Here is a 23,206-nt window from a genome sequence, read left to right on the forward strand (position 1 = left end):
TCCCATGCAGCCTTTACTCGGCGTCTGCGGCCTCTGATTGGCTGCAGTTGAAGTAGGAGAAGATTGCAGCTGCACTTTATGACTTCATTCATTTCATTGGGTTGTATTTGATGTGGTGGAGGCTGCTGCTGATAACAGAGGGTTAATCTCGGCCAGTGACACACTGAGCTCATTTTGGAGAAATCTGAGGTTAAATGAAGATAAACACAGTTTGTTGGTTTAGTGAGGGCATGTTTTGGTTCAAAACCATTGTGAGGATGTATTAGCAGCTCCTATTATCTACATGTCAACATATTATAAGTAAATTCAGTTTACTGTGCCTTAATCTGCTTAAACCATTTATGTTGCCTCTCCACCCAAATACAATAAATCTGGAGCCACAAAACCCATTTGACCCATAAAATTAAGATTTTTATACAAATAAACTACATACGAAATAATGGTTGTTGCATTAAGAACTGTAAAAAGAAAACTGTTGACACTTCACTGCTGTTTATAGCCAACCTTTTGTGGTGTTTAGAGGCAGAAGTATTCTTGTGTGGTATTCACAACATTAAGAACATTGTATAAAATACTGTAAATATGTAAATATATAGTTGTGTGTAAACCTGCTGGCATAAGTATGTGGATCCAAATGTGTACTTGACCGTATTTAAGTGTTCAACATTTCAAACACAGTTCTGTTGTTGAGTTTAGAGATGGTTTTAAATATCACATTTGACGTAGACATGGGATGCGACGCACATTTTGAGTTGACGAAATATTAAAACACTTTGATCTCTACATTTTTTTCTTTCAAAACTACAGGGAGCTACAGCAGGAGCTCTGGAGCCATAGGTTACAGACCCCTGGTCTTACCTCATCTGCTTCATATTGGAATGTTGTCCATGAAAACATTGTCAGTGTTTACACTTCAAATCACACGTTGTTTACAGGCAATAATGACAAACTACTTTGCTGCTACATTGTCTAGCCATGGATGTATATCTAAAATGATTAATGTGTTTTCTATGTGCTGCAGTGAAACTACAGGTTCTACAGCCACGGCAACTACTAATTATTTTTCTTCTATTAAACACGATAAATGAATTGTAAAGAATGGCTTCCAGACTTTGTCAGAGCCCAAGGTCCTTATTTTCTACAAATAATAGTCTAAACTCATTTAGAGTACAACCATAACTCTTGACAGAGGGCAAGTATGAACCTATTCAGTTGGCAAGCGAACACGTAGAGGAGAAAAAGATCCTCAGAATTACCTTTGAAAGATTGTTAGCATGGGGTCATGGTTAAACTAGAGAAGGCAGCACAGTTCATGAAAAGCTGATGTGCAGGAGACTTCATCTACTATTAGGTAAGGTGACTATTTTTCTCTACAACTGAGCAAAAGAGTAACATTTCATCAGAATGGTCTACATGAGGTTTATCGGAGTCTTACGACCTATTCACCCAGACAAAAGCGGTGATTAACGTCAGTTGTAACTCATTGATTAAACATACAAAACACCCCTAAGAAAAGTTTGTAGAGTAACACTGAAACTGAAAGTTCATCCAATCCACTTGTGGCTGATGATATTGACATTAGTTGGATCAGTGGCAGTGTCTACATGACGTCAAACTACACGTACCAGCACAACAAGACAAAGTCAGGCAGATGTCAGTGTCGGTGTAGAACACTGTGTCTCAACCTGACACCAGCTACTGCCCGTGAACAGTCACGAACAAAGTCTCAAGATGTGTGTGCTCTTAACGGCTGAAGCAAAACAAAAATTAATTGCAATAAAGTTTTATTGTCATGAATGCTTTTACAATTTTACCCTTTATAAAGTTATGTACACATAATTCACTCCCATGGTAAATAAAGAGAATATTCAGAGTGTGGAAAAGACAGGGAAAAATAAGGCAATAAGATAAAATATAGTAAAGCACAACAAATACTTAAACAGAGAACTTTAAATCATGATATATATATGTATGTATATACATACATATATATATATATATATAGTATTGATCTTGAGGGATTTGTGTCAATGTCTGAATAATATTGTCAGTGATTTATATACTTAAAATTAGAGGTAGGGTTATAGAAACATGAAATGCTTTGTTTGTACAGTTGATGCAAGATGCAAATTGTTGCCAACTGCTCCCTCTGGTGGGGTGTCTGTGTACAGCACGTCCTTCACACAGTGCACAACATGTCTGAACTCACATTTCAAGGGTGTCTGAATGTACTACACGTCTGCACACCCGGTGGAAACATTAGGGTATTTCTTGCTGAACACAGACATTATTTTTTTGTAAAATCACAGTTTGATCGTGGACGAGGGTAGAAGATGAAATGTTGATCACCATCCGATTATTGTAAGAAGCTAACGTTCTGTCGCGACCTGGAGACACGAGTGTGCGCTGTGCAGGACACCTGTTCAGTCTGCATATTTATGCATAATGTACCACATTCACATTAGACCGAGTATCTGGTGCAGAGTGTGGCCCTAAACTCACAGGGTCACACTAGGAGACTATGGTGCAGATCGATAATAAACCTTAACTGCACCGTCATGTGCATTTTTAACATTTTAAACTGACTTTGGATTAAAAACAAATTAAGAGGTGTGGAAATATGTATTATTACAATCCCTTAAATGTCTTTAAATAAGGCAACATTCATTTCAGGGCACCAAACTGCAATTCATTATGAATTAACATTTGTGTGGCACCACCCAATGAAATATTTAAGTTTAAAAATCTAGTTTTCCATTGTGAAAACCAGGTTGCAGTCCCTGTTCAAGTTTGAATATAAAATGTCAAATAAAATATGTCTATGAAGGAAAGAACTCAAACCCCATGAGGTATGTACGAAAAACTGCGTGTGTGCACATACAACACATCTTGAAATTTCTAATATGCCATTTCTGTGACAACGGCAGAAGTAAGGCAATTCTATTAACAAAAGTATTTTTAAGAAGTCTAACTGTTCAGTAATGTATGTGAGGAATGAATCCAGTGCTCATCATCCAAAACACACTTGTTCAGGGTTTAACAGTGCATGTGGAGGTTTTTTTTTTTTGAGAAAGTGATGACAGGAAAGTGCTTTCTGATGCATCACAGTTATGTTACAGTGAACATTAGAATGTGTTATTACAACAATATCAGAAGAGAATATGATATTCAAAATAATGTGTGTGCTTCCCTCTATTTTCTTTTTTAAATGATTTTATTCTCATTAGTTTTAGTAGAAAATTTCAGTTAAATCAATGTCCATTTCCTACACTCTGCTCAGTTCTGAAGTTAAAGACAACAAGTTAGTACAAAGTCTCACATGTTGCCATGTCAACAAATAACATGAATTACATATCGTGCCCTGATATGAAGTGAACACATTGATGTTTAACATACCTATGATGCATCCTAACACAACGCCTCAGTGTAGTCTGCAGTATTATTCCTTGTTTTACACAGTGCTTATACTGCAATAGAGAAATGGCTACAACAACATGAATCAGGTACTTGTTAAATTATTATTTCAAAGGAATTATTGCTTTCTGTGCTCAGTCAGTATGTACAGATGAAATGGAGTGTTCCAAGTGACATCAATTTGTATATCCTGGCTGTTCATGTTAGCACTGAATGGGTGGCTACTACCCTGCAGCATTATCTGATGCTGTATGTCTATTTCAGTCATATAAGCCTCAGTGAACACAGCCCAAAAAGGCAGAACAATAAATGGATTCCTCTATGGTTTAGATTTTGTCTTCCTGTGCCAGCTAATACATCATCAGCACAGTACAGCACAGCAGGATCATTTCAAACCTTGACCAAAAGGACAAAGCACTACGCAATCCCCCCGTGTGCTGAACCGGCATGAACGACCGAACATCTCAAAGTCATATTATAAAGATCATTATAGTCCCTGTGCAATACACCAGCTTTAAATAAGGCAACAAAACAAACTGTGTGACTTGTTAGGCTAAGCACTGTTTTCTGTGAGAAAGGTTACTCCATGTTTTCAAATGTTTACCACAAAGATAGATTAGAAAAATAATATATTTATGCCAACCTCTAAAATATAGTTTCAAGAAATGAAATTCATTCAAGACTTCCTCACAATTTGTGTTGGCTGTGAATGGGGAGATGTTTCTATCATTCTAAAGGTCTCTGCCAGCAACAAAGAATGTGGAAGGGTAACAGTTTAAAGTTCACCATTACTAAAACAGACTAAATGCATTTTATGACTCAAGAAGAAACACTATGGTTTAAATAACAGTTCTTGGCCCACTCAGGTTTCTGGATAGAAATCACCTCCATATCCACACTTGAAACAGAAAATGAAGCAAGTTTACTTTTTTCCAATATTTTGAAGTTAATATTAAATCTTAATGAAGCATGTCTCTTAAGACTCGCACTTAGCCCTCTCCACTACCTCTAAAATCTACCACCTGATGGAGCAGTCATCACTGAGGCTTTTAAGCTTCTTCCGGTGCCGTGGGCCTCTTCAGGTCCCGGATCTGCTTAATCAGATAATTCTTCTCATCGCAGAACTGCTCGTCCTCAGATCTGTCCGTCTGGAAATGGCTCAGGAAGTCCACCAGTTTGGCCTGGTTCTTCAGCAGTATGTCCAGCACAGGCTGAGTCTTGTTGGGATTTGCAACAAAAACCTGCAAAAAAAAAAGAAAGATGATGTGATCTGAAATGCGTGTTTCCTAAAGGTTTGCCTTTATTTGACAGTGACTGAAAAAACTGTCAGTATATCATCATCGTTTTTAACTCAGCTGTATGTGTTATGTGCACACCTTGAAGACATGAAAGGCTTCAAATTGGATGTTTCGGCTGTTGTCTCTTAACAAGTTCATCATCAGCTTCAAGTTCTCTGCACGACTGATGTACTTTGTCATGACAGTGAAGTTGTGCCTATCCAGGAGAAGTTCCCCAAGGAGCTGAAAAAGAGTGCATCATTGAAAAAAAAGTGTCAGTTACACTCAAGTCTGTGACTCATATCAGGGAGTTTGGTTTGACAGCGCAGAACTTTTACCTTCAAAGACTGTCGTTTGGTAACATAGTTGTCAGAATGCAGGAGCTTCTCATACTCTGTAAACACCTGACAGATTATTTGAAACTAGGTTAGGCACAGCATGAGCATGTTTTCAATTACCGATCAAAACCAACAGGCAAAAAACTCACCTTGTCATAATTGTTCTCCAGGAAAACCGCACACATAATCTTATGTCTTGTGAGGAGATCCTGAGAAAAAACAGTAGAGACCAACATATTAGATCGATGTATGTTTGCATGAAGATGCTGCAATTAGAATAAAAATAATTTCAATGTACCTTGAATGAGGCAAATGCGTCTGAGGCAATGTCGAAGGTCGAGAGCTCGACATAATGGAAGAAGCAGTAGAAATCTTCAGAGATGAGCACCGTCTTTGCCAAAGGCTCGTGACGCAGACACTCCCTCAGCATCATCCCACAGTTCAGAGCCACCTCTGCACTCTCATATCTGTGTCATTAACACAGTCAGGTAAGGTCATACATGCTGCATTCAATCAGTTACTGTAACTGAAAACCTCTAAAAAATAAAACATCATATAAAGGAGAAGCCACCATAAATACTGTTTATTTGGCAGTAAATGTGTTTTTAGAATTGATAAACATTACACTTCTAAGCCTCATTTTACAAGCTGTGGTTCCTGAAAATAGCTCTGTATATGTGGACAGCCTGCTGAATAAAGTTTAAAACACTGCACAATAAAAATCCATCACAGAAGTGGCAGTTTGCAAAGACAGTATTTGATCCACTGGCAGCAGCCTGAACAGATCATAATGCAATGCAGCCACCAGACAAGGTCACTCTTTGAGTAAGTGGGATGACTCAGTTTTCTTTTTGTTTTTCTTCAAACTTTTCAGGCTGTAAAATCAGCACTCAACTATCACTCTCTTCATCTAAATGTGTAACCCACATGTAATGCAACAAGTTCACACTTGTTCCTCTGGGAGTTGTTGAAACACATACTGTGTAATGTAGAAAATCACGAGGCATAACAACAGGAGGTGATTTTAGTGCAAACATTTTGACATAATACACAACAAAATAACATTAATTTGCTGATTATGTTTACCATTAAAGGGGTGTCTAACAGATTTACTACCTGCAAGTGGACAAATAACAAGTATCTGTTTAAATACTGAGTTCCTGTTACCTGAAAAGATGAACTTACCCTTTCAGAAGCATGAAGAGGATCTCTGGGTGTGTAGAGATGTACTCCACTGTGGGCGTGCGAGAGCCAATCTGACGTCTGACAATATTGCTGAACAAATGAACCACATACTTCTTCCCCTGTGACAAAAAACACTCAGAGGTAAATGGCTGACTGGCTAATGATGATATGCAAAGACATTTTTGCTTTGGGCAACAATGTTGATATCAAGCATGCACACTTCCACTGTGCATTTGTTTTCCATATAAAATATCAATCAATACCTATTAAGCACATACACTCATTGCCGAAACACTGTAAGTAAATTTTACCCACTTCAAAATCAATCCTCTGCAGGTTTGCGATGAGTGCAATGAGGAGGTTGGTATTGTACAGCTCTTGTGCGAGCTGAGCCACTGCCTCGGTCTGAGGCTCCTTGTCGCCTGTGCCACAAAGTACATCCTTCAGTGATGACAGATTTTTGGACACCTCCTCTGCAACCTTAATTGTGAAAAAACAGTTAAACCTAATATATGCCCATGTCCATGAGTAGGTTTTATATAGAGAAAATGTGTTGGCTGATTAAATGTGCCAATTTTTGTCCCATTATTATAACTCATTTATGCAAAGTTTAAACATTTGTGTTCTCAGAAATTTGATGAATGCTGCAAAGTGTAAGAAAACTTTTCATCCCAAAATGAATTTTTTTCAATTTCCTGTTTCAAATATTTAACATATAGTTTAAATTTCTATTTATAATATACAAGTGCAGTGCAGACAGAAAGAGACTGACCATATTTGTTCTCACATTAATGTTTATTTAGGTTAAGCCATTATGTGTGTCTTTATTTTCATAAAACCGGTGTATTTTTCCAGATAAGGATTAAAAGGAAAACTGACTAAACAGTAGGGATGTGCCACGCTGATATTGGCAAAATCACCAGATTGGATATTGGAAAAAGAAAAATTAAGAATCTGATATGACGTTAAACCTAAACGCTATTACTTAAAACAGGCAACCGGCTGTTAAGTGATGTGAGCCACACTGTCATGACCAGGACACAAATGAACACATGTACACTGTGGGAGTGTTATGTTGTTGAAAATTCTGGCTGTGGCTTGGTGGTTAATGCATCAGCAATAATGTGTGACTACCAAGTTATTTAAAGGTCCATTGAGAAGCACTTAAGAGGGTTTATATTGGCATAAATTGAATATGTCACCCATATGGATGTTTGTGCAACATTTAATTTAAAATTAAAACACTTTTGTTTGATATGTATTTAAGGCCCTTGCTTTATGGAGGCTACCATCCTGCATCACTATGTTTCTACAGAAGCCCAAATAGACAGACCAGCCAGGCTGCAGAAAACTACTGCGAAAACGAGAAACAACATCCTTTCTGCGAGGGACACCGTAGTTCCAACGCATTTGGTAAAGGGAGGGGCGAGTGGAACTCTTTTTGTATTCAGCATTCTCACCATTAGGTGTCAGTATTTCTTACACAATGGACCTTTAAAGGATGTTTAAAAAAAAATATGACAGTAAAGGAATGATATTATGGTTGCAATACTAGAGTCATTTAAGATATGAAAAAATAGTATTTAGCAATCGCTACCGAACGGACCAGCCAAAAAATAGGCATTATAAAGTATATTGGTCTTAGGCTGCCCTGAGTTTTATAACATTTGCATTGGCCATAAGTAAGGCCTTTCAGCTGACCTCTAATTTTAAGTGTAAAAGCCATATATCCTCATATCAGACATTAGAGGGGAAAAAAAACTTTGCTGACCTTTTCGCACTTTTTGCTGTCTGCAGCGTCCAGCTTTTCCATGTATGCCACATTCTCCTTTAAGCTCCTCACTATTTCAGCTGGACTCTTCTGCGACTTCCCAAAAGGAAAAGGCATGACTGGAGAGAGGTAATCCAAGCCCAAATCTCTGATGAAATAAAACACCGTTTCAACAGACTATCGTGTGCAAAAAGTAAAGCAGCTCCGCTTCCTGTACCTCTCCGCATCAGGAAATGGCTGAAAAGTGTCTCACCTGAAGAAAGCGTGGAGGACACGTTAGTGCCACTGTCTGACTGTAACTCGACACTCAAATGTAAAATGATGAATTGCAGCTTTAAAGACCCCATTAACCAACACAGCTAGCTAGTGTAGCTAAAGTATTCGTTAGTTATGAAAGATAGTGAGGCAACAACAGGGGTGAAAACTCGTACGTGAACGTTTGTACTGGTTTACCTCACTTTCTTGACATTTACATGGACACAGATGCATATAATGCTAACTTTACGAAAGGGACAACACGACGGTACAGACATCAACTTCAAAGCGATGTTCCCCAACGAACTTCAGCTAGCTTGTGACCTAGTTAGCTATGACGAGAGACAGGCAAACGAGTGACAGCGCTGTGGAGAAGTCACACACAGAAGACAAGAGAGGACAGAGCAGAGACACTGGGCTCAGCCTGTCACGACTCACCGACTGAACTCTACTTCTGAAGTTGAAGGAGGCTCGGCGGCTAAAGGTTAGCTAGCAGGCTAGCAAGTTGTCTCCACTTTTCTTCTCACAGTGCAGCGTTACTTTGAAACGCCTGTGTCGTTATCTGTAGCCGTGTCTATTTAACCTTAAAAGATCAAAGGGACGACCTTCATAGCTGTAATATTTCATGAAAACCCCTCTACTCGTGACCAACTGTCACCTAACTTGCTAGCTGCCTAGTTGTGAAGAGCGAGAGTCTGGGCTGGCCTATCTGACAACTTCATTTCCCTGTTCTCTTCTGTTGAAACAACTCTCTACCCTCATCCCAGGGACGCTGGGCCTGGGCGGGTATGTTTTTGCTCTACGACATGACTGATAACGACTTTAGCCAATCACTTTTACCTAAACTCAATTTTTTCAACGCGGTGACGCCCCCTCCGTTGTAAGTGCGCTTGTTTTATTCCTCTCGCGTATTCCCTGCCGGCGTACACACCGAAGACTAAACGTGAGCCCGCCTCCACCGGACTGCTCCGTAAGTGTAAGCAAGTGCACCCAATTTCTCACGAAAAGATGAGACAAAAACGTTAAGGAAATGATGAATGTCTCTCGAATCGAGAAAAAAATATGCATTTATTGTCGTTGTATGTTCGTTCAGCGATTTAAAATATCCACTGTGTTGTGCAGATATAACAACAGGGGGCTATGAGTGAAACACAAGACTTTTAATGAGCGTAATTATCAAATAAAAGTACTTGATAATGTTGAGTGTTTGTGTTGTGCTTGAACAGAACTTCCCAAACTTCAGAGGTTTGACTCCACCAAAAACATCTGCACAACGTCTGAGACCCACACCCACATTTGTGCATTTGAAGGAATGCAGCATAACAGTGAAGTAAACAGATATCACTGGAATTAAAAGATTTGTTCCTCTTCCTATTATTTACCTTGAAACATGTTAAGATACAATACATACCAGTTTTGGAGTTAATGTGAAGTTTCAAAAAAGCTGGGAAATTAAACAAATAGTAGTTAATGAGTAACATTTGTCTATTTTCCCTTGTTCTTTCTCTTTCATATTGCTGAATTCTGGAATAATTCATGAATTGTACAGGGGATGTGAAATAAAGCCTTTGTAATGTTGTATATAACGTATTACCAAAAAATAAATCATATATGTTAATATAATCACATTCATAATCAATATTTATAAATCATAATAATAATATAAAACAATTGTGGCTCTCATTTTGGCTGAAACTCACAAGGCCTGTGTCTTGTTGAGAAATAAAATTAACATATACCATTAAAATGAGAATAACAAAATTCTATTAGACATGTGCTATTTGCTTTAATAAAGATTTTATTTTCTCCCACAGAATAAAGATTTAAATGACAGTGTGGCATGGTTGTTATGGTATGATATTGTTGTCTGAATATTAAAGGAACTGATGATCTACTGGGATTTTCACACACAATCATCTTGAGGCTTTGTATACTTATATGTATATATATATACATATATATATATATATATATATATATATATATATACATCAAAAAAGGTGAATGCATGTTTCAGTTGAGTTGGTAAATGGTAGAATTTTTGAAGTGCAGTCTGATACCCACCTGCAATACCTGTAAGATCCACCAGTGGGCCGCAGCCCTCTGGTTGAGGTGTGTATTGCTTGTTATAGAAAATAATACGATTTTTGAAGTGTTGAAAGATCTATAATACACTGAATATGTGTTCCAAATGTATTATTTTCGTTTAATGTTATTTTTTATTTTCTTACTTTTCTCTTTTTTTAAAAAATAGTTATTTATTTTTAATTGGTTGGGTTTATTTATTTACTTTTTGTTGTTGCTGCTTGTTCACACAAGTCTCTGTTATATTATTAATACATATGTGTGTGTGTGTTTGTGTGTGTGTGTGTGTGTGTGTGTGTTTTATATATTCCTTGCAATCTCTAGGTTTTTGCTGGTCAACATGGCTAAAAACATTACAGGACATTTCAATATCTACTTATAAAAATACAGTAGATATCAGTGTGAGTGAGTTGCAGTTACATTTGTGGTTTTGGAATTATGCATTGACAGAAACACTTATTAAACAGAGAAACATTTCACGTCTGAGGTAAAACATCAAAAAGCAAATGTGTTTTCACACAGAATAAACATTATATTGTTATGTATTGAACCTTTACATCGATATTGAATTAATGATTGCCCAGCCCTTCCTTCCTTCCGTCATACCTGTTTGTGGGATAATGATACTCGAGAATTATTTCCATGGGGTATTTTTTTGTAATTCACTTTCGTTTCCCTCTCACACCGGGACCTCCTCCTGTGTCTTTTCACGCTTGAAACATTTCAACACAGGGCCGCCGGCGCGACTCTTATTTTGATGGGCGCAGCCGGAAGTGGGTCTTGTTCGGTACGTCACAGCTAGCTTGATTCCAGTGTGAAAAACACACGATCACTTGTGAAGGACGGAAAGAAGCACGGTCGCTGCCCGGCACCCTTTCCCATCTTTAGTGGCATCGCTTGTGTTTCGTGTTGATCTGAGCAGGTAAGATGTGAGCTGTGTGTCCGCTGCTGCCGCACAGCTGCTCTCTTTTCTGGCCTGTTGTCGCTCCAGGCCGAGCTGCTCATGCTGCTCCTGCTGCTGCTGTCGTAGAGCCGAGCTGCTCTCTTTTCGATGGGATTCATCACGTATGGCGCTCTTTCCTTCGAAACGGTTCGCAAACACCCGCGCCTGTCATGATCATTTCCCCACACTTAAAGGGAAATATTGTATTTCCTGTGTTTTCAGCCTTAGCATCATCGCCAAACCTCACATTTACCTCATCGACCTTTATTTCCTTGCATTAAAAAGGGGCCTGGGAGAGATTTCGCGGGCGTTGATTTGTTCTCAGTTGAAATAGTTTTCACTCAAAGCTAGTTTGGTGGCGAAAGAAGACACACACCCCCTTTTAATTCAAAACTTTGTAGCACAAATTCCAGGCGCGTTTTATAACAGATTATCGTGCTCTTGTGATAAACGGGGCACATCGTCGCAGTGTGTTTGAATGGTGTGGAGATAAAGAGAGCATTAAGTGAAGAGCATAGGCTGAAATGAAGGATATTTAGACAGATATTTAACACAGGCAGCAGCGCTGTAGTGTGTTTGCTCACTGGCTCCGCCGCAGTCAAAGCCTGGCCCTGCGATCATGGCTGTAATGGCTCTATCAAGGCGTAGCAGCAGCAGCAGCAGCAGCAGCTTCTCACTGCTATTGTGATTTAAAACCAAACAAAAAAAAAACACTTTTCATTTGTGGATATAATACTCATTGTATTAATATTATATGTGTTATTATGAACAAACATCAGACCATCTCTGCAATTTGGTTTGATCTCTACTCCAAAGAGCACAACAACCAGTCATGCTTTATTTTGATAATACATTATTTTTAATTGAAATGATACAGTAATAATACAATGATTGAAATATATAACCACTCCTTTTCCTGTTAATGTGCATCTTCACTGGGGCTGCAACAATGAAACACTCACAAAATTAATTACCATCTATTTTAATAATCAATATCCTTTCATTGTGTTTTTTATTATTATCATTATTATTATTTAAAAGTCATCGTATTTTTCACCCTCTTGAATCGGTGTACACCACAGAAACAGTGTCTTTGTTTATGGACATTTGAGGACATTGTCATTTTGAGGTTTGGGAAATGCTGATCTGTATTTTTCACAGTTTTCTTACATTTTATGGAACTAAATTCATTATGTTAAATCCCTCACACGACTCACTCTGTACATAATATACCCATTCAAGTTACACGCTGTTTATTTTTAATCATCTTAATAATATTTTGTATATAGGTTGTGATGTTTGTAATTAATGCTTATTGCTGTTCATTACCTTTTATCTATTTTACAAATCTCACCTCAGTGGGACTAATAAAGGATAATTCTATCATAAACAGCCAATTATTGAGTTGAAGTGCTAATGTCAACAGTTTTTACAGCCTAAAATTGCACATTTAATACAAAAATAATACATAATTATATAGTTTTTGAGAATTTAGGGCAGTATTATATGGGGGAACAGTGAATATGGAGATGCATCAGATTTTCTCCAGCTTCTGCTGGTGTTCTCCTCTGTTCCTGGTTGATGTGATTAAGCCCTGTGATGACTGGTGAAGGTTGCTAATTTCTGGCCTGTGGTTCACTGTTATTGACTTCAAACATGACACATCAGCACTGTTCTTGACTGCCATCATCAAACGAAATCACAATATCCTGAAATTCTAGCACCGATAGTTTTTAGATATACTTCAGTAGCTTATTTTCTGTGTGGGTCTTTATCATCAGACACTTCAGTAAGAACAGATGTCTGAGTGTTTGGGCTGTTCTTCTAGTTTGGAACTTCTTAAAGTAGAAGTTGACACCCTATGCTGCATAAGTAGCTGAAGATGATGATGATGTGTCAAGGATTTACACTATACAAAGTTACATTTGGGGTCATTTGTGTTGCTTTTTATTTACATTTTTCATTGACCGTAGGCATCATCCACATTATGTACAGTATACTAGAGCTGCAACTAACAATTATTTTCATAATCGATTAATCGTTTGGTTTTAAGAATATCAGAAAACCTTAAAAAATGTTGATCGGTGTTCGTCAGACCTGGAAATGATGATGTCATGTTTTGTCCACAAAATAAAATCATTGACTTTTAATGAATTCTTTGTTATCCAGAGCAAAGAAATGAAGAAAATATTCACATTTAAGAAGCTTAAACCATTGGAAATCTTGTTTTAATCATGAAAAAAGCTTGAAACAGATTGTTCGATTATCAAAATAGTTGTCGATTAATTTAGTAATCGATTAATAATCGATTCATCGATTAATTGTTTCAGCTCTACAGTATACTAGCATTGTAGTCGTGTCAGGGGATGATTCACCTGTAATGTTTTTGCAGCGTTGCAGTCAGTGTAATTAAAAGTTTATCTTTTGTTTGTTTTTTTCATTGGGCTCTTGGGCAAACCTTAAAGCCTTTGACCATGTCAGGACAGAAGAAAGGAGCTGCAGCACGACTGTCGAAATGTGCCTTCTGCAGAACCAGCCGAGACAAGGAGTGCGGACAGTTGCTGAAGTCGGACAGCCAGACATTGGCAGCCCACCACAAGTGCATGGTGAGAAAAGCATGTTTGGTAGTTTGCAACAGTTTTTTTGTTTTACCTTTGATTGTTTGACAATTTACATACTATATATAGTAGTGAATATATATAATAGTGGACAGTTATACTTCAAAGCCTCCCAATTATCTTTTGTCCTCTGGTCTGATTGTGACTCCAAGGTCAAAGGTTACATATAAAATGTATTTTATTAAGATATAAAGTATGTCATAAGAGGGGAAACATTTAAGACTGAAATACTCTCTTCACTGATAACAATCATGCAGCCAGTTCATTCACAAAACACACTTTCCTTTGTCTGCCGCCAACCCACTGTCAACCACCCAATAATGCAGCTAGTAGCATGTGAACACATGAGATGTCAGCAGTGCGCGCAGAGAGCAGCTAGTTAGCAGCTAGTTAGCAGCTGTGTTGGAAATACTGAACAATACTAGACCTTTAAAGTTATGATACCACAAAAGTCTGCACCGGAAGAGAAGAAAAACAAGGGTGTCAAAATCTGGTAGCCTCTAATGTTTGTACTGATGTTGCACTAACCGTTTTAAACACTAGAGGTCACTGTTGCACATATTTTACATACATCCCCTCAAACATGTCATTACAAAAACCTGGCAAAATAAAAATGGAAGAATCTTGTACAATGGAATAAAAGTGTAAGATTGTGTCACAGGAAATCAGCTCTGATGACACAATTCTCATATTAACTGGCAGTGAGATGGAAAATAATGCGTTAGAAACAGTAAAGAGAATTTAACCTCTCGATATAGTTCATGACAAGTGTTTTTATCAGAAATGACCGCAAACACTGTTCCCCTCTGCAGCTTTTCTCCTCTGCGCTGGTCACATCTCCCGCAGACAACGACAACATCGGAGGATTTTCCATCGATGACGTGAAGAAGGAGATCAAGAGAGGGAATAAACTGGTAAGTATTCACTGCTTTGTTAAAGCATTAATGAGTAGAGGAGAAGTGTGCTGTGTAATAATTATAAATGACATTTTCAAATGAAATGAGCACATTGATATTCATTCGGTTTTTGTTACTTTGCTTTTAGCTGCTTCACTGAACTAATAATAAAGAATAATGAGGAAGTGGGCATGTTTAACTGCTGCTTTCATGAGCGTAGTCGTGTGTGTGTGTTGCTTTATGTGAGGACACATTTGTGCCTTCCTTTTCTAGCAAATAAAAGATGTAAAAGAACATCTCAAAATGACAGAATGATTAGTTTGTTGTGTCATTCCTCAGTGAAATGAATGGCTGAATATTGATGAGCATTTCTGATTTAATTTGCACAACATGAACACAGCCGTGAATTATTGTCAGTTTCACACATTTACTTTTGATTGTTTTTCCACAATCTTTGCCATTATACAACACTTTCATTGCTATATTTACTGTCAAGTGGAATCTCATTACATTTACTTTGTGTGTTGCGTTCTTTCATTCTGACCTACATGAAAGTTTTCTATTTATAAATCTGTAGCACTTTCTTTATAATGCTCACAAATAATAAATAATAGTACATACTGACAATGTATGTTAAATTTAGCTGTTTTATCTGCCTCATGTTAACTTTCCATTTTTCCTGCTGCATTTACTGCATTTAATTCAGCAGTGAACCAATTCTCCCTTATTTGTTTGATTAAACTTCCCTTTGGACTCTCACACAGTTGTGTTTTTCACAGCCTCATGGATCTTTGGGAAATAAATCATTATTCAGATCCACGTGTGAAAATAACATTTCACATTACTAAATAACAAATCACATTACCATCTGTTAGCTGTTATGAGGGAACATAAAAGGTTGTTACACTGGTGTTTTTCTGAAGGATGCTGCTCTGTGATTTTCCCCTTCAGATGTGTTCTTCATGTCACCGGCCGGGCGCAACGATCGGCTGTGACGTGAAAACGTGCCGAAGGACGTATCACTATTACTGCGCTTTGAAGGACAAAGCTCAGATCAAAGAGAATCCCTCACAAGGAATTTACATGCAAGTCATTTTCTGTTTGTACTGCTCTTACATTTCATGATCATGAACAAGTATATTTTTAATTTCTCTCTTTTTTGCGTCTGTATGTTTTTAGCGTTTACTGTCGCAAACACAGAGATGCTTCTCAAGATGGCATTCAAGGTAGAGTATGCTCAAACATGTCACACCAATGTTGTCTGGTTAATATTTTATTGTGGAAAATGTTGCATGGGACAAATATGGATCATGTTGTCTCCGCCCTGAGCTCTGGCACAGTAACACACCACCACACTGAACCAAAACGTTATCCCTAACTTTAACCATAACCAGTTAATGCTTAACCCTAACGTTAGCATAACCACAATTAGAAACAGAAACGGTCCTTAAGAAATACAAGTACACAGAGGCACGCACGCCGTGGGTGAACATAGCTGTATTTCTCGTCTGTGCTTGTACAGAATATGAACATAAATGCTTTGGTACCAAGCAACCTGTTAAACAAACATGTGGAGAAGCGACATTTTCAGCATTTTGGTTTCAGTTTAACAACATGTTGTATGTAAACACTGTGCTGGTTGAGCGAACAGAGAGTTGGTGATGCAGTACAGTCAGATGACAGAGGAGTCAGTTCTTTTCTTTGAACCGCAGGCAGAATATTATTATTAGCTCCTTTATTTCTGAACAGTTGTTGTAAAGGGAAATGTCCTTGAGGGATTCATAATGGCCTAAAATGAAAAAGGCGTTTAGATTTCAGTAGACAACAGCAGAGCACTGCTGCATCCCTCTGTGCACAGCCTCTGCTAAAATCTATAGTTTGTCGCTAAATACTCTTGGTAACTCCTGCAGACACTCCCTGAAGAACATCCCTGCGTGGTTGGTTGTCGGCTTACTGGAAATAATCGGGCTGGCTTATTGAAAACCAGGAGGAGACCGTGCATATAGTCAATTGTCATGACAAAACACATGTACGTTGCTTTGATACATTTTCTATGAAAATAAAAACACTGTTCACAGATGACGATGAAGGCGTGGCCAATGATTCGGACTCGTCACCTCCACAAAGCAGGGGCAGAGGTCGGTTTGAGAAGGTGAGAGCCAAAGCAGGATCTCGTGGCCAGTCAGAAGAAACTCGCTCCACCTCCTCACAGGCTGCGGACGAAGAGAGCTCTTCTCACGTAAGGCAACGCGCCTGTTCATAAGTGTAGTCTGTAGATATTTGTGTGAACAGTCTGTTGGCTATAGCTGTACTGTATGTGGCTCCTGGTTTTGAGTGTTGTCCCGTCTGCTCCAGCGGGACAGGTCACCTCTTCGGTCCAGCCCAGGAGACGGCGGCCAGCGCTGTGGCTTTTGTCATGCCGGCGAGGAAGAGAACGTAACGAGGGGCATGCTTCACACTGACAACTCCAAAAAAGTGGCTGCACACTACAAGTGCATGGTAAGATGTTGGTGTGTTTGTGCAATACACTATACAGTAAGTGTTTGTTTACAACGCCATGGTGGCAGGAAAATCTCCAAAAATAACTGCCATTAGAGTTCAAAGTTATTTAAATTCACAGACACTGAGCAATATAATGACAGAATTGGACAGACTGAATATATCTGACCCATATATTCCCCATGTAGTGTTTTACGCTGTATTGAACTAGCCAGAGTGGACGTTATTCCAGTATTCCGACATCTGAACCTTTCTGATTAACTTTTTCTCCAGAGAATGCTTTCACATATAGAATAAAAGCATGTCAAATAAAAGGATATTTAAGTTGGGTCTTCTATAGTCACTTTGAGCATGTTTTATGGCAGTGATCCAACTCTGCTGCCTCCCAGGATCTTTGGTGATCCAGTAAATTTTGTCCTGGACTGTTTTTGATATCCTGCTGCACAACAGCTATTCCCCATTTTCATACCTGGTATACATGCTGCCTGGTATATATACATTTATCGATTTCAACAGTGCAGCTTCCTGCCAAAATTATATAATTATCTTTGCTACCAGAGCTCTATACAGCGGTTCATTCATGTGTATCTTTCTGTGATCTCTGATTCCTTCCAGCTGTTTTCTTCGGGCACGGTCCAGCTGACCACCACATCGCGGGCTGAGTTTGGAAACTTCGACGTGAAAACAGTCATCCAGGAAATAAAGAGAGGGAAAAGAATGGTAGCACATTTTGTTTCGTTAAGCATCTTTTAAAAGAAGCACTTTCCAAATGATGAACTTAATCGTTGGTTCTGTTTTTCGCCCAGAAATGTACTCTGTGCTCTCAGTTGGGTGCTACCATTGGCTGTGAAATCAAAGCGTGTGTGAAGACCTACCACTATCACTGTGGCCTGCAGGACAAAGCCAAGTACATCGAAAACATGGCGCGCGGCATCTACAAGTGAGCTCAGTTTCTACAGATCAGCACATTTACTTTCACTCTAGAACAGCCTCTAACATCACTGTATCACTGGCTTTTAATGCACACTCTTTATATTTACCATCATTGTTGCCACTGCGACCCTCATGTGGAGGATAAAGCAGTAGATGTTGCCACAAAAGTTGTTTCTTCAACTTGGACAACTTTATTTATCACAATGAAAATTAAATGATTATAATACATGTGTATATAAATGATACTGTTTGAAGTGACCATTGGCCCCTGGAAATAATAGTTAAAAATAGTTTGGATACCCTCAGTCTACATGGATGCATGTGTTGACCAGGTCAATGGTTTGGACCATTTCCTTCCTCTCTCGCCATCGTTCATGTCTGTTTTTCACTATATTTATCAACCTAAAAGAAAAACAAAGTCTTTATCTGATGGTGGAGATGATCTGTTAGCAGTGCAGTAAAGGCGTGTTGTTGTGACATGCTAATAGATAAACGTGGACCCACTCATTAAAGCTTTGTGTAAAAACTCCATAGTTTACCTTCAACACCGACCCATACTCTTTGAGGAGCGATGTTAGACTTTTTAATCTCTGGCACAACCAGTAATGGCTTACACTGGTATTTGTATTGTATTTGAATTTGTTTGTGTGTATGTTTTTTAGACTATACTGTAAGAACCACAGTGGCAATGAAGAGAGAGATGAGGAAGATGAAGAACGAGAGAATCGCAGTAGAGAGAGGGCAGCTAACAACCATGGAGGAACACCATCGACACAAGTGAACGGCAACTAGGTTGTTACAAACAAGGAACTGCTTTTTAAAAACTCTGATTTTCCATGTGTAAAAAATGAGGAAGTGTAATGTCCCTGTTTCTTTTCTTTTTTTTTACAGGTTCTGATGTGACTTCGGGAGAAAACTGAAGAACTCAAAGACGAGGGAGATATTTTTTATACTAACTTTTAGCCAACTCACAAAGCGTGGTTTAAAAGCTCCCACGAGTCCTTCACATAATTTCTTCCAGTCAATGGACACGATGTCCTGATGAGCACCAGGCGTCTTCTCCATGAAACCCTGTTCTGAGCTTTCTACAGACTGGTGGTACCGAGCAGAGCACGAAGCTGCTGCCGCAAACTGAAAAAGCAACGGCCGACCTTTCACAAGAGTCCGTCGCGGGCATAGTTTCAAATCCATGTATTATTGCCGCAGTCAAGAGCTGATGTTTTGAATTTCACTCAGTGCCCATGTCCCCACAGATTACATGACCCACACTTGCTGAAAATTGGTACCTTCGTCCTCTTCCTTAGCTTCTGAAGGACTCACTTTTAAGAGCAGTCTGTTTGTTACTAGTCTCTATGAAGTTGTGCCGTTTGATTACCTTGTTTCTGTAATCATGTCTTAAGAATACTCTTTTCATGTTAGCCTTTCTTTCTTGATATGTAATATTTTGCTACTGTATTATTATCACCATGAGTAATTTTGAATATCTGGATTTTGGACAGTCACTATTCCAAGTTTTGCCAGCATGCATATGGATTTACCAGCTGTTATAGGAGGCATTTTTTATTTAGCTACTAAGGAGCAAAGTAGAGCTCTTTAGAAGAGTTGGCTTGACTTTGTTTGATGTACTGTTACTTGTATCTCAGCAAATGTATCCATGGACGATTGGAAACAGAAAATATTTTATTTTACACATTTACCGACTGAACAGAGTCTCATTTGAATGCACGTGTTTGTACTGGAAACTGAAAAGACGACTGACTCATGGCAGCTCACGAAGAGTGAGGAATGTCACACAAGCTGCGAGGACCATGCACCTATCGACTGTACACACTCCATTCACAGAGAGAGGCCTCCTGTGCTTTCCTTTGGAACACTTGCTCTGCATACGTTTATCTTTAAATATTTGTTCAGAAGAAAAAATATCACCCACAGATTCCCACTAAGTCTTGGTGAAGTGTGTGAGCAATAATGTTTATATTAAAGCCTTGGTTAATCAAATAAAACATTGTGAATATCGTAATCAGGTAAGAAACTTTTCATCAGTGAACTCTTCCATTTCTAATAGTTGTTAATGAAATCATTTTTTAAAATCAAGATATCATATGATATAAAGTACATTTATGATTGCAGTCTTTCAGACATGAGAGTCCCTTTGTAGATGAAGGGGAATAAGAATTTAACAAAGATGGCATTACACCGCTGCACAAATTTGTGTCCAACTTCAAGATGCTTTTATTAGAATCAGAATATGACGGAAACCCAGAATAAAGCACCAATCAACCAACAAGGTGATTGTAATAACCTTTAAACTGTTTGGTCCCATTCAAGTTTCCCAATGGCAACAGTGCATATGTTTACTTCAACATCTGTAATCCAAATACTGGCTTCAAGATACAAGTAGTTTATTGACATTGCAGTGAAAAACAAAAAAACAGCAGTTTGCAATACAACTCATACTCTGCAGTTCCCCTATACTCAAAACAATAACATTTGTCATAAATTTTAATATAATATTAAACTAAAATTCAAGTACAGGAGAAGATATGATTTGGGTAGCTACATCTTTGGGAAGCTATAGCAGAGATTGACTCTGGTTTTAATAACATGCTGGAGAACCTTCCTGTCCTGCTGTGCAACCTAATTCAAATCACTTTTTTTTCTTTTTTAAAGAATATCTTTATTTCAGTTACATTCATGTTACAAGTAAACATAAAGCAAGATCATTTAACACAATTATGCCAATAACCGAAAAAAGGAATACAGTATGAGCTGAAGCACTATTAGATACTAATAGATTATTCCTTTCATAGTTCCTTTTACATGATAAAAAAAATAATCTCAGATTATTGTATACATCCACTATTAAAAAACTGCTACAGTATATGATGTTGTAATCTGATGATGGCATATACATGTCTATATAATGCTGGTACAATCAGAATATAGGGTAATTTGTATGGGGTTATCAAATGATCTGTACGTGACAACAGACTGTTGCCTTAGCCAGGTTAAAATCAGAATCTTAGTGATCAAAGTACATAGCTGTAGAACCACATGAGGGTTATTTGTAATTTTCCACAAATATTGGAAGGACTCAATTTGATCTTTGACCCTGTTGAGGTTGCAGACCTCTGCTCATGTCAGATAACACAATGCCATTCATTAATTCATCTACCGCTTCATCCTCCACATGAGGGTTGCAGGGGCGCGGCGCTGGTGCCAATCCCAGGTGACATAGGGCAAAAGGCGGGGTACACCTGGCCAGTCCATCACATAGCCACATAGAGACAAACTCTCACACTCACACCTACGGTCAATTTAGAGTGTCCAATTTGTCTAATCCCCAAATTTGTATGTTTTTGGACTGTGGGAGGGAACTGGAAAATCTGGAGAAAACACATGCACACACACACACAAGACCAACCTGGGTCTTCTAGCTGCAAAGACAAGACTACTAACCACTTCACCAACCATGTGGCCCGATAACAGATGTGTTCTTTGATAAACAGAATACAAAGTTTGGGGTTCTCTGTTTCTCCACCATAAGCAAATTGCTTTAACTTTGCATTTGTGAATAGATCTTCTCCGTTTGCTGTCAGAATTATATTGTGGCTTACTAATGTCAACAGTATTAGCTGATAGTAACAGACTCTGGAGCTGCTTTGGTCACTGAATAACAGAGGAATTAAAAAAGGAATGACAAGTTTATCTTTATAAACTTCATACTTTTTTTGTCCCATGCAGTCGCGTGCATCATGAGGACGATATGTCCATATATCAACTGTGGACCGCATATGAAATAAAAAAAAACATTATTATATTAAAATATACCCTTTACTATTTTACTATTTTAATATTTCAGAACATAATAATTAATGGCAAACTCCCAGAAATGAGTCAGAATCATGTTTGGTTTAAACAGAAAGTTTAAGTTTTCCTCTTGTGACAATTATAGTAGTCTTTTTTATAGTAGTCACACTCTCATGTGATATTCTTAGCAATATATTAGTTGTTTATTTGTTTCTTACTGTAATTCATATGCTGAATAATAGCTAACCACATCAAAAGAGCATCTGTCAATTCCTCACTCTATTCTTCTCATATCATTCTGGATGTTAACATGTAGAAACCTTATATGACATGTGTGTGGTTGACTAATCCAACAGAAATTGTGCTCAAATGTTTCCTGGTTCTGGAGTTGCTAAATCTGTTGCACAGGCATGATGGATGTGCCTCAGTCATTGAGATGGTGATTATGAAAAACAACAAGCAATTTGCCACTTAATCTGGAATGTAGTGAGATTACTCCATAGTGTAAACAACTGTACTCAATGGCTGCTTTGTTCTCATTGTAGCTATACAAACTATATATAATTACCATGCAGTCCATGGTCATAAAGACCTGCACTTTAGTTTTTAGTCTGGTCTGTGGAGATGGGTGTGATCATACAATCTACTTCTCTCTATCCTCATCTGCACAGCCATATAGACGTAGAGAGGATTGTTGTTTCAGTCACTTTAACTTGCTTGAGTGGCTTCAGTTTAATTTGATAGGTTATCATGACTGGAGCCTGTTTTGCTCATGAAGTGTGATAGATTGTGGCATCTTTGAGGATCACCTAAAAGGTTAGGACCCTGGTATAATCACGCATCAAAATCCTGTAATATCCCACTTTACTATCAGGTGCCGGTACAAGTCTGGACGCAGGGAATAGGACGCATTCCTACCAAAGAAGTAGAGAACAATGCTACAGCTACCTCAGATACATCTAGTTCACAGCAGTTCAGTTTGTGCATGCACTGTCCGTGCACACCCAACGCGCTCTCTCCAAAAGCCTGCGTGTTGATGGCGCAATTCGGTGTGCACGGTGCACGTTGGATTCATGCACTGTGTGCGAAAGTATACCAGGGCCTTAAGGAATCTCTCCATCGTAATTTTGCATCGCAAAAAACTAGGGGCCCCCCACCCACACAAAGCTAGAAACAGCCCTG

The 23,206-nt window shown here is 38.4% G+C and overlaps 2 protein-coding genes across 3 annotated transcripts; one reads left to right on the forward strand and one right to left on the reverse strand.

Moving 5' to 3' along the window:
- Nucleotides 1–1,767: 1,767 nt before the first annotated feature.
- On the reverse strand, nt 1,768–9,008 carry cab39l1 (calcium binding protein 39, like 1). Of its 2 annotated transcripts, none has more exons than XM_044040749.1 (9): nt 8,679–9,008; nt 7,986–8,133; nt 6,530–6,694; nt 6,215–6,333; nt 5,328–5,496; nt 5,179–5,238; nt 5,030–5,095; nt 4,791–4,934; nt 1,768–4,655 (listed from the first exon to the last, which is right to left on the reverse strand). In XM_044040749.1, exons 2-9 carry the CDS (start codon nt 8,100–8,102, stop codon nt 4,464–4,466), a joined length of 1,032 nt encoding a protein of 343 aa, XP_043896684.1. In that variant the 5' UTR covers nt 8,103–8,133; nt 8,679–9,008; the 3' UTR covers nt 1,768–4,463. The 2 variants fall into 2 exon arrangements, with proteins under 2 accessions (XP_043896684.1, XP_043896685.1); XM_044040750.1 differs by lacking the exon at nt 8,679–9,008 and adding an exon at nt 8,239–8,672.
- Nucleotides 9,009–11,098: 2,090 nt separating this feature from the next.
- On the forward strand, nt 11,099–19,906 carry phf6 (PHD finger protein 6). Its single transcript, XM_044040295.1, has 11 exons — nt 11,099–11,247; nt 13,734–13,874; nt 14,699–14,800; nt 15,734–15,867; nt 15,962–16,008; nt 16,861–17,021; nt 17,138–17,281; nt 17,897–18,001; nt 18,088–18,221; nt 18,877–19,006; nt 19,106–19,906. Exons 2-10 carry the CDS (start codon nt 13,743–13,745, stop codon nt 19,004–19,006), a joined length of 1,089 nt encoding a protein of 362 aa, XP_043896230.1. The 5' UTR covers nt 11,099–11,247; nt 13,734–13,742; the 3' UTR covers nt 19,106–19,906.
- The last annotated feature ends 3,300 nt before the right edge of the window (nt 19,907–23,206 follow it).

This window comes from Solea senegalensis, linkage group LG12 (genome assembly GCF_019176455.1).
Source record: "Solea senegalensis isolate Sse05_10M linkage group LG12, IFAPA_SoseM_1, whole genome shotgun sequence".
Lineage (NCBI taxonomy): Eukaryota > Metazoa > Chordata > Actinopteri > Pleuronectiformes > Soleidae > Solea > Solea senegalensis.

Coding starts and splice junctions, on each gene's coding strand:
- cab39l1 (XM_044040749.1), bottom strand. CDS start 8,102: ATGCCTTTTCCTTTTGGGAAGTCGCAGAAGAGTCCAGCTGAAATAGTG. Junction 6,334..6,529: donor TGCAGAGGATTGATTTTGAA/GTGGGTAAAATT, acceptor TTTTTGTCACAG/GGGAAGAAGTATGTGGTTCA. Junction 5,239..5,327: donor ACGCATTTGCCTCATTCAAG/GTACATTGAAAT, acceptor GTTTTTTCTCAG/GATCTCCTCACAAGACATAA.
- phf6 (XM_044040295.1), top strand. CDS start 13,743: ATGTCAGGACAGAAGAAAGGAGCTGCAGCACGACTGTCGAAATGTGCC. Junction 13,875..14,698: donor CAGCCCACCACAAGTGCATG/GTGAGAAAAGCA, acceptor TCCCCTCTGCAG/CTTTTCTCCTCTGCGCTGGT. Junction 14,801..15,733: donor TCAAGAGAGGGAATAAACTG/GTAAGTATTCAC, acceptor TTTCCCCTTCAG/ATGTGTTCTTCATGTCACCG.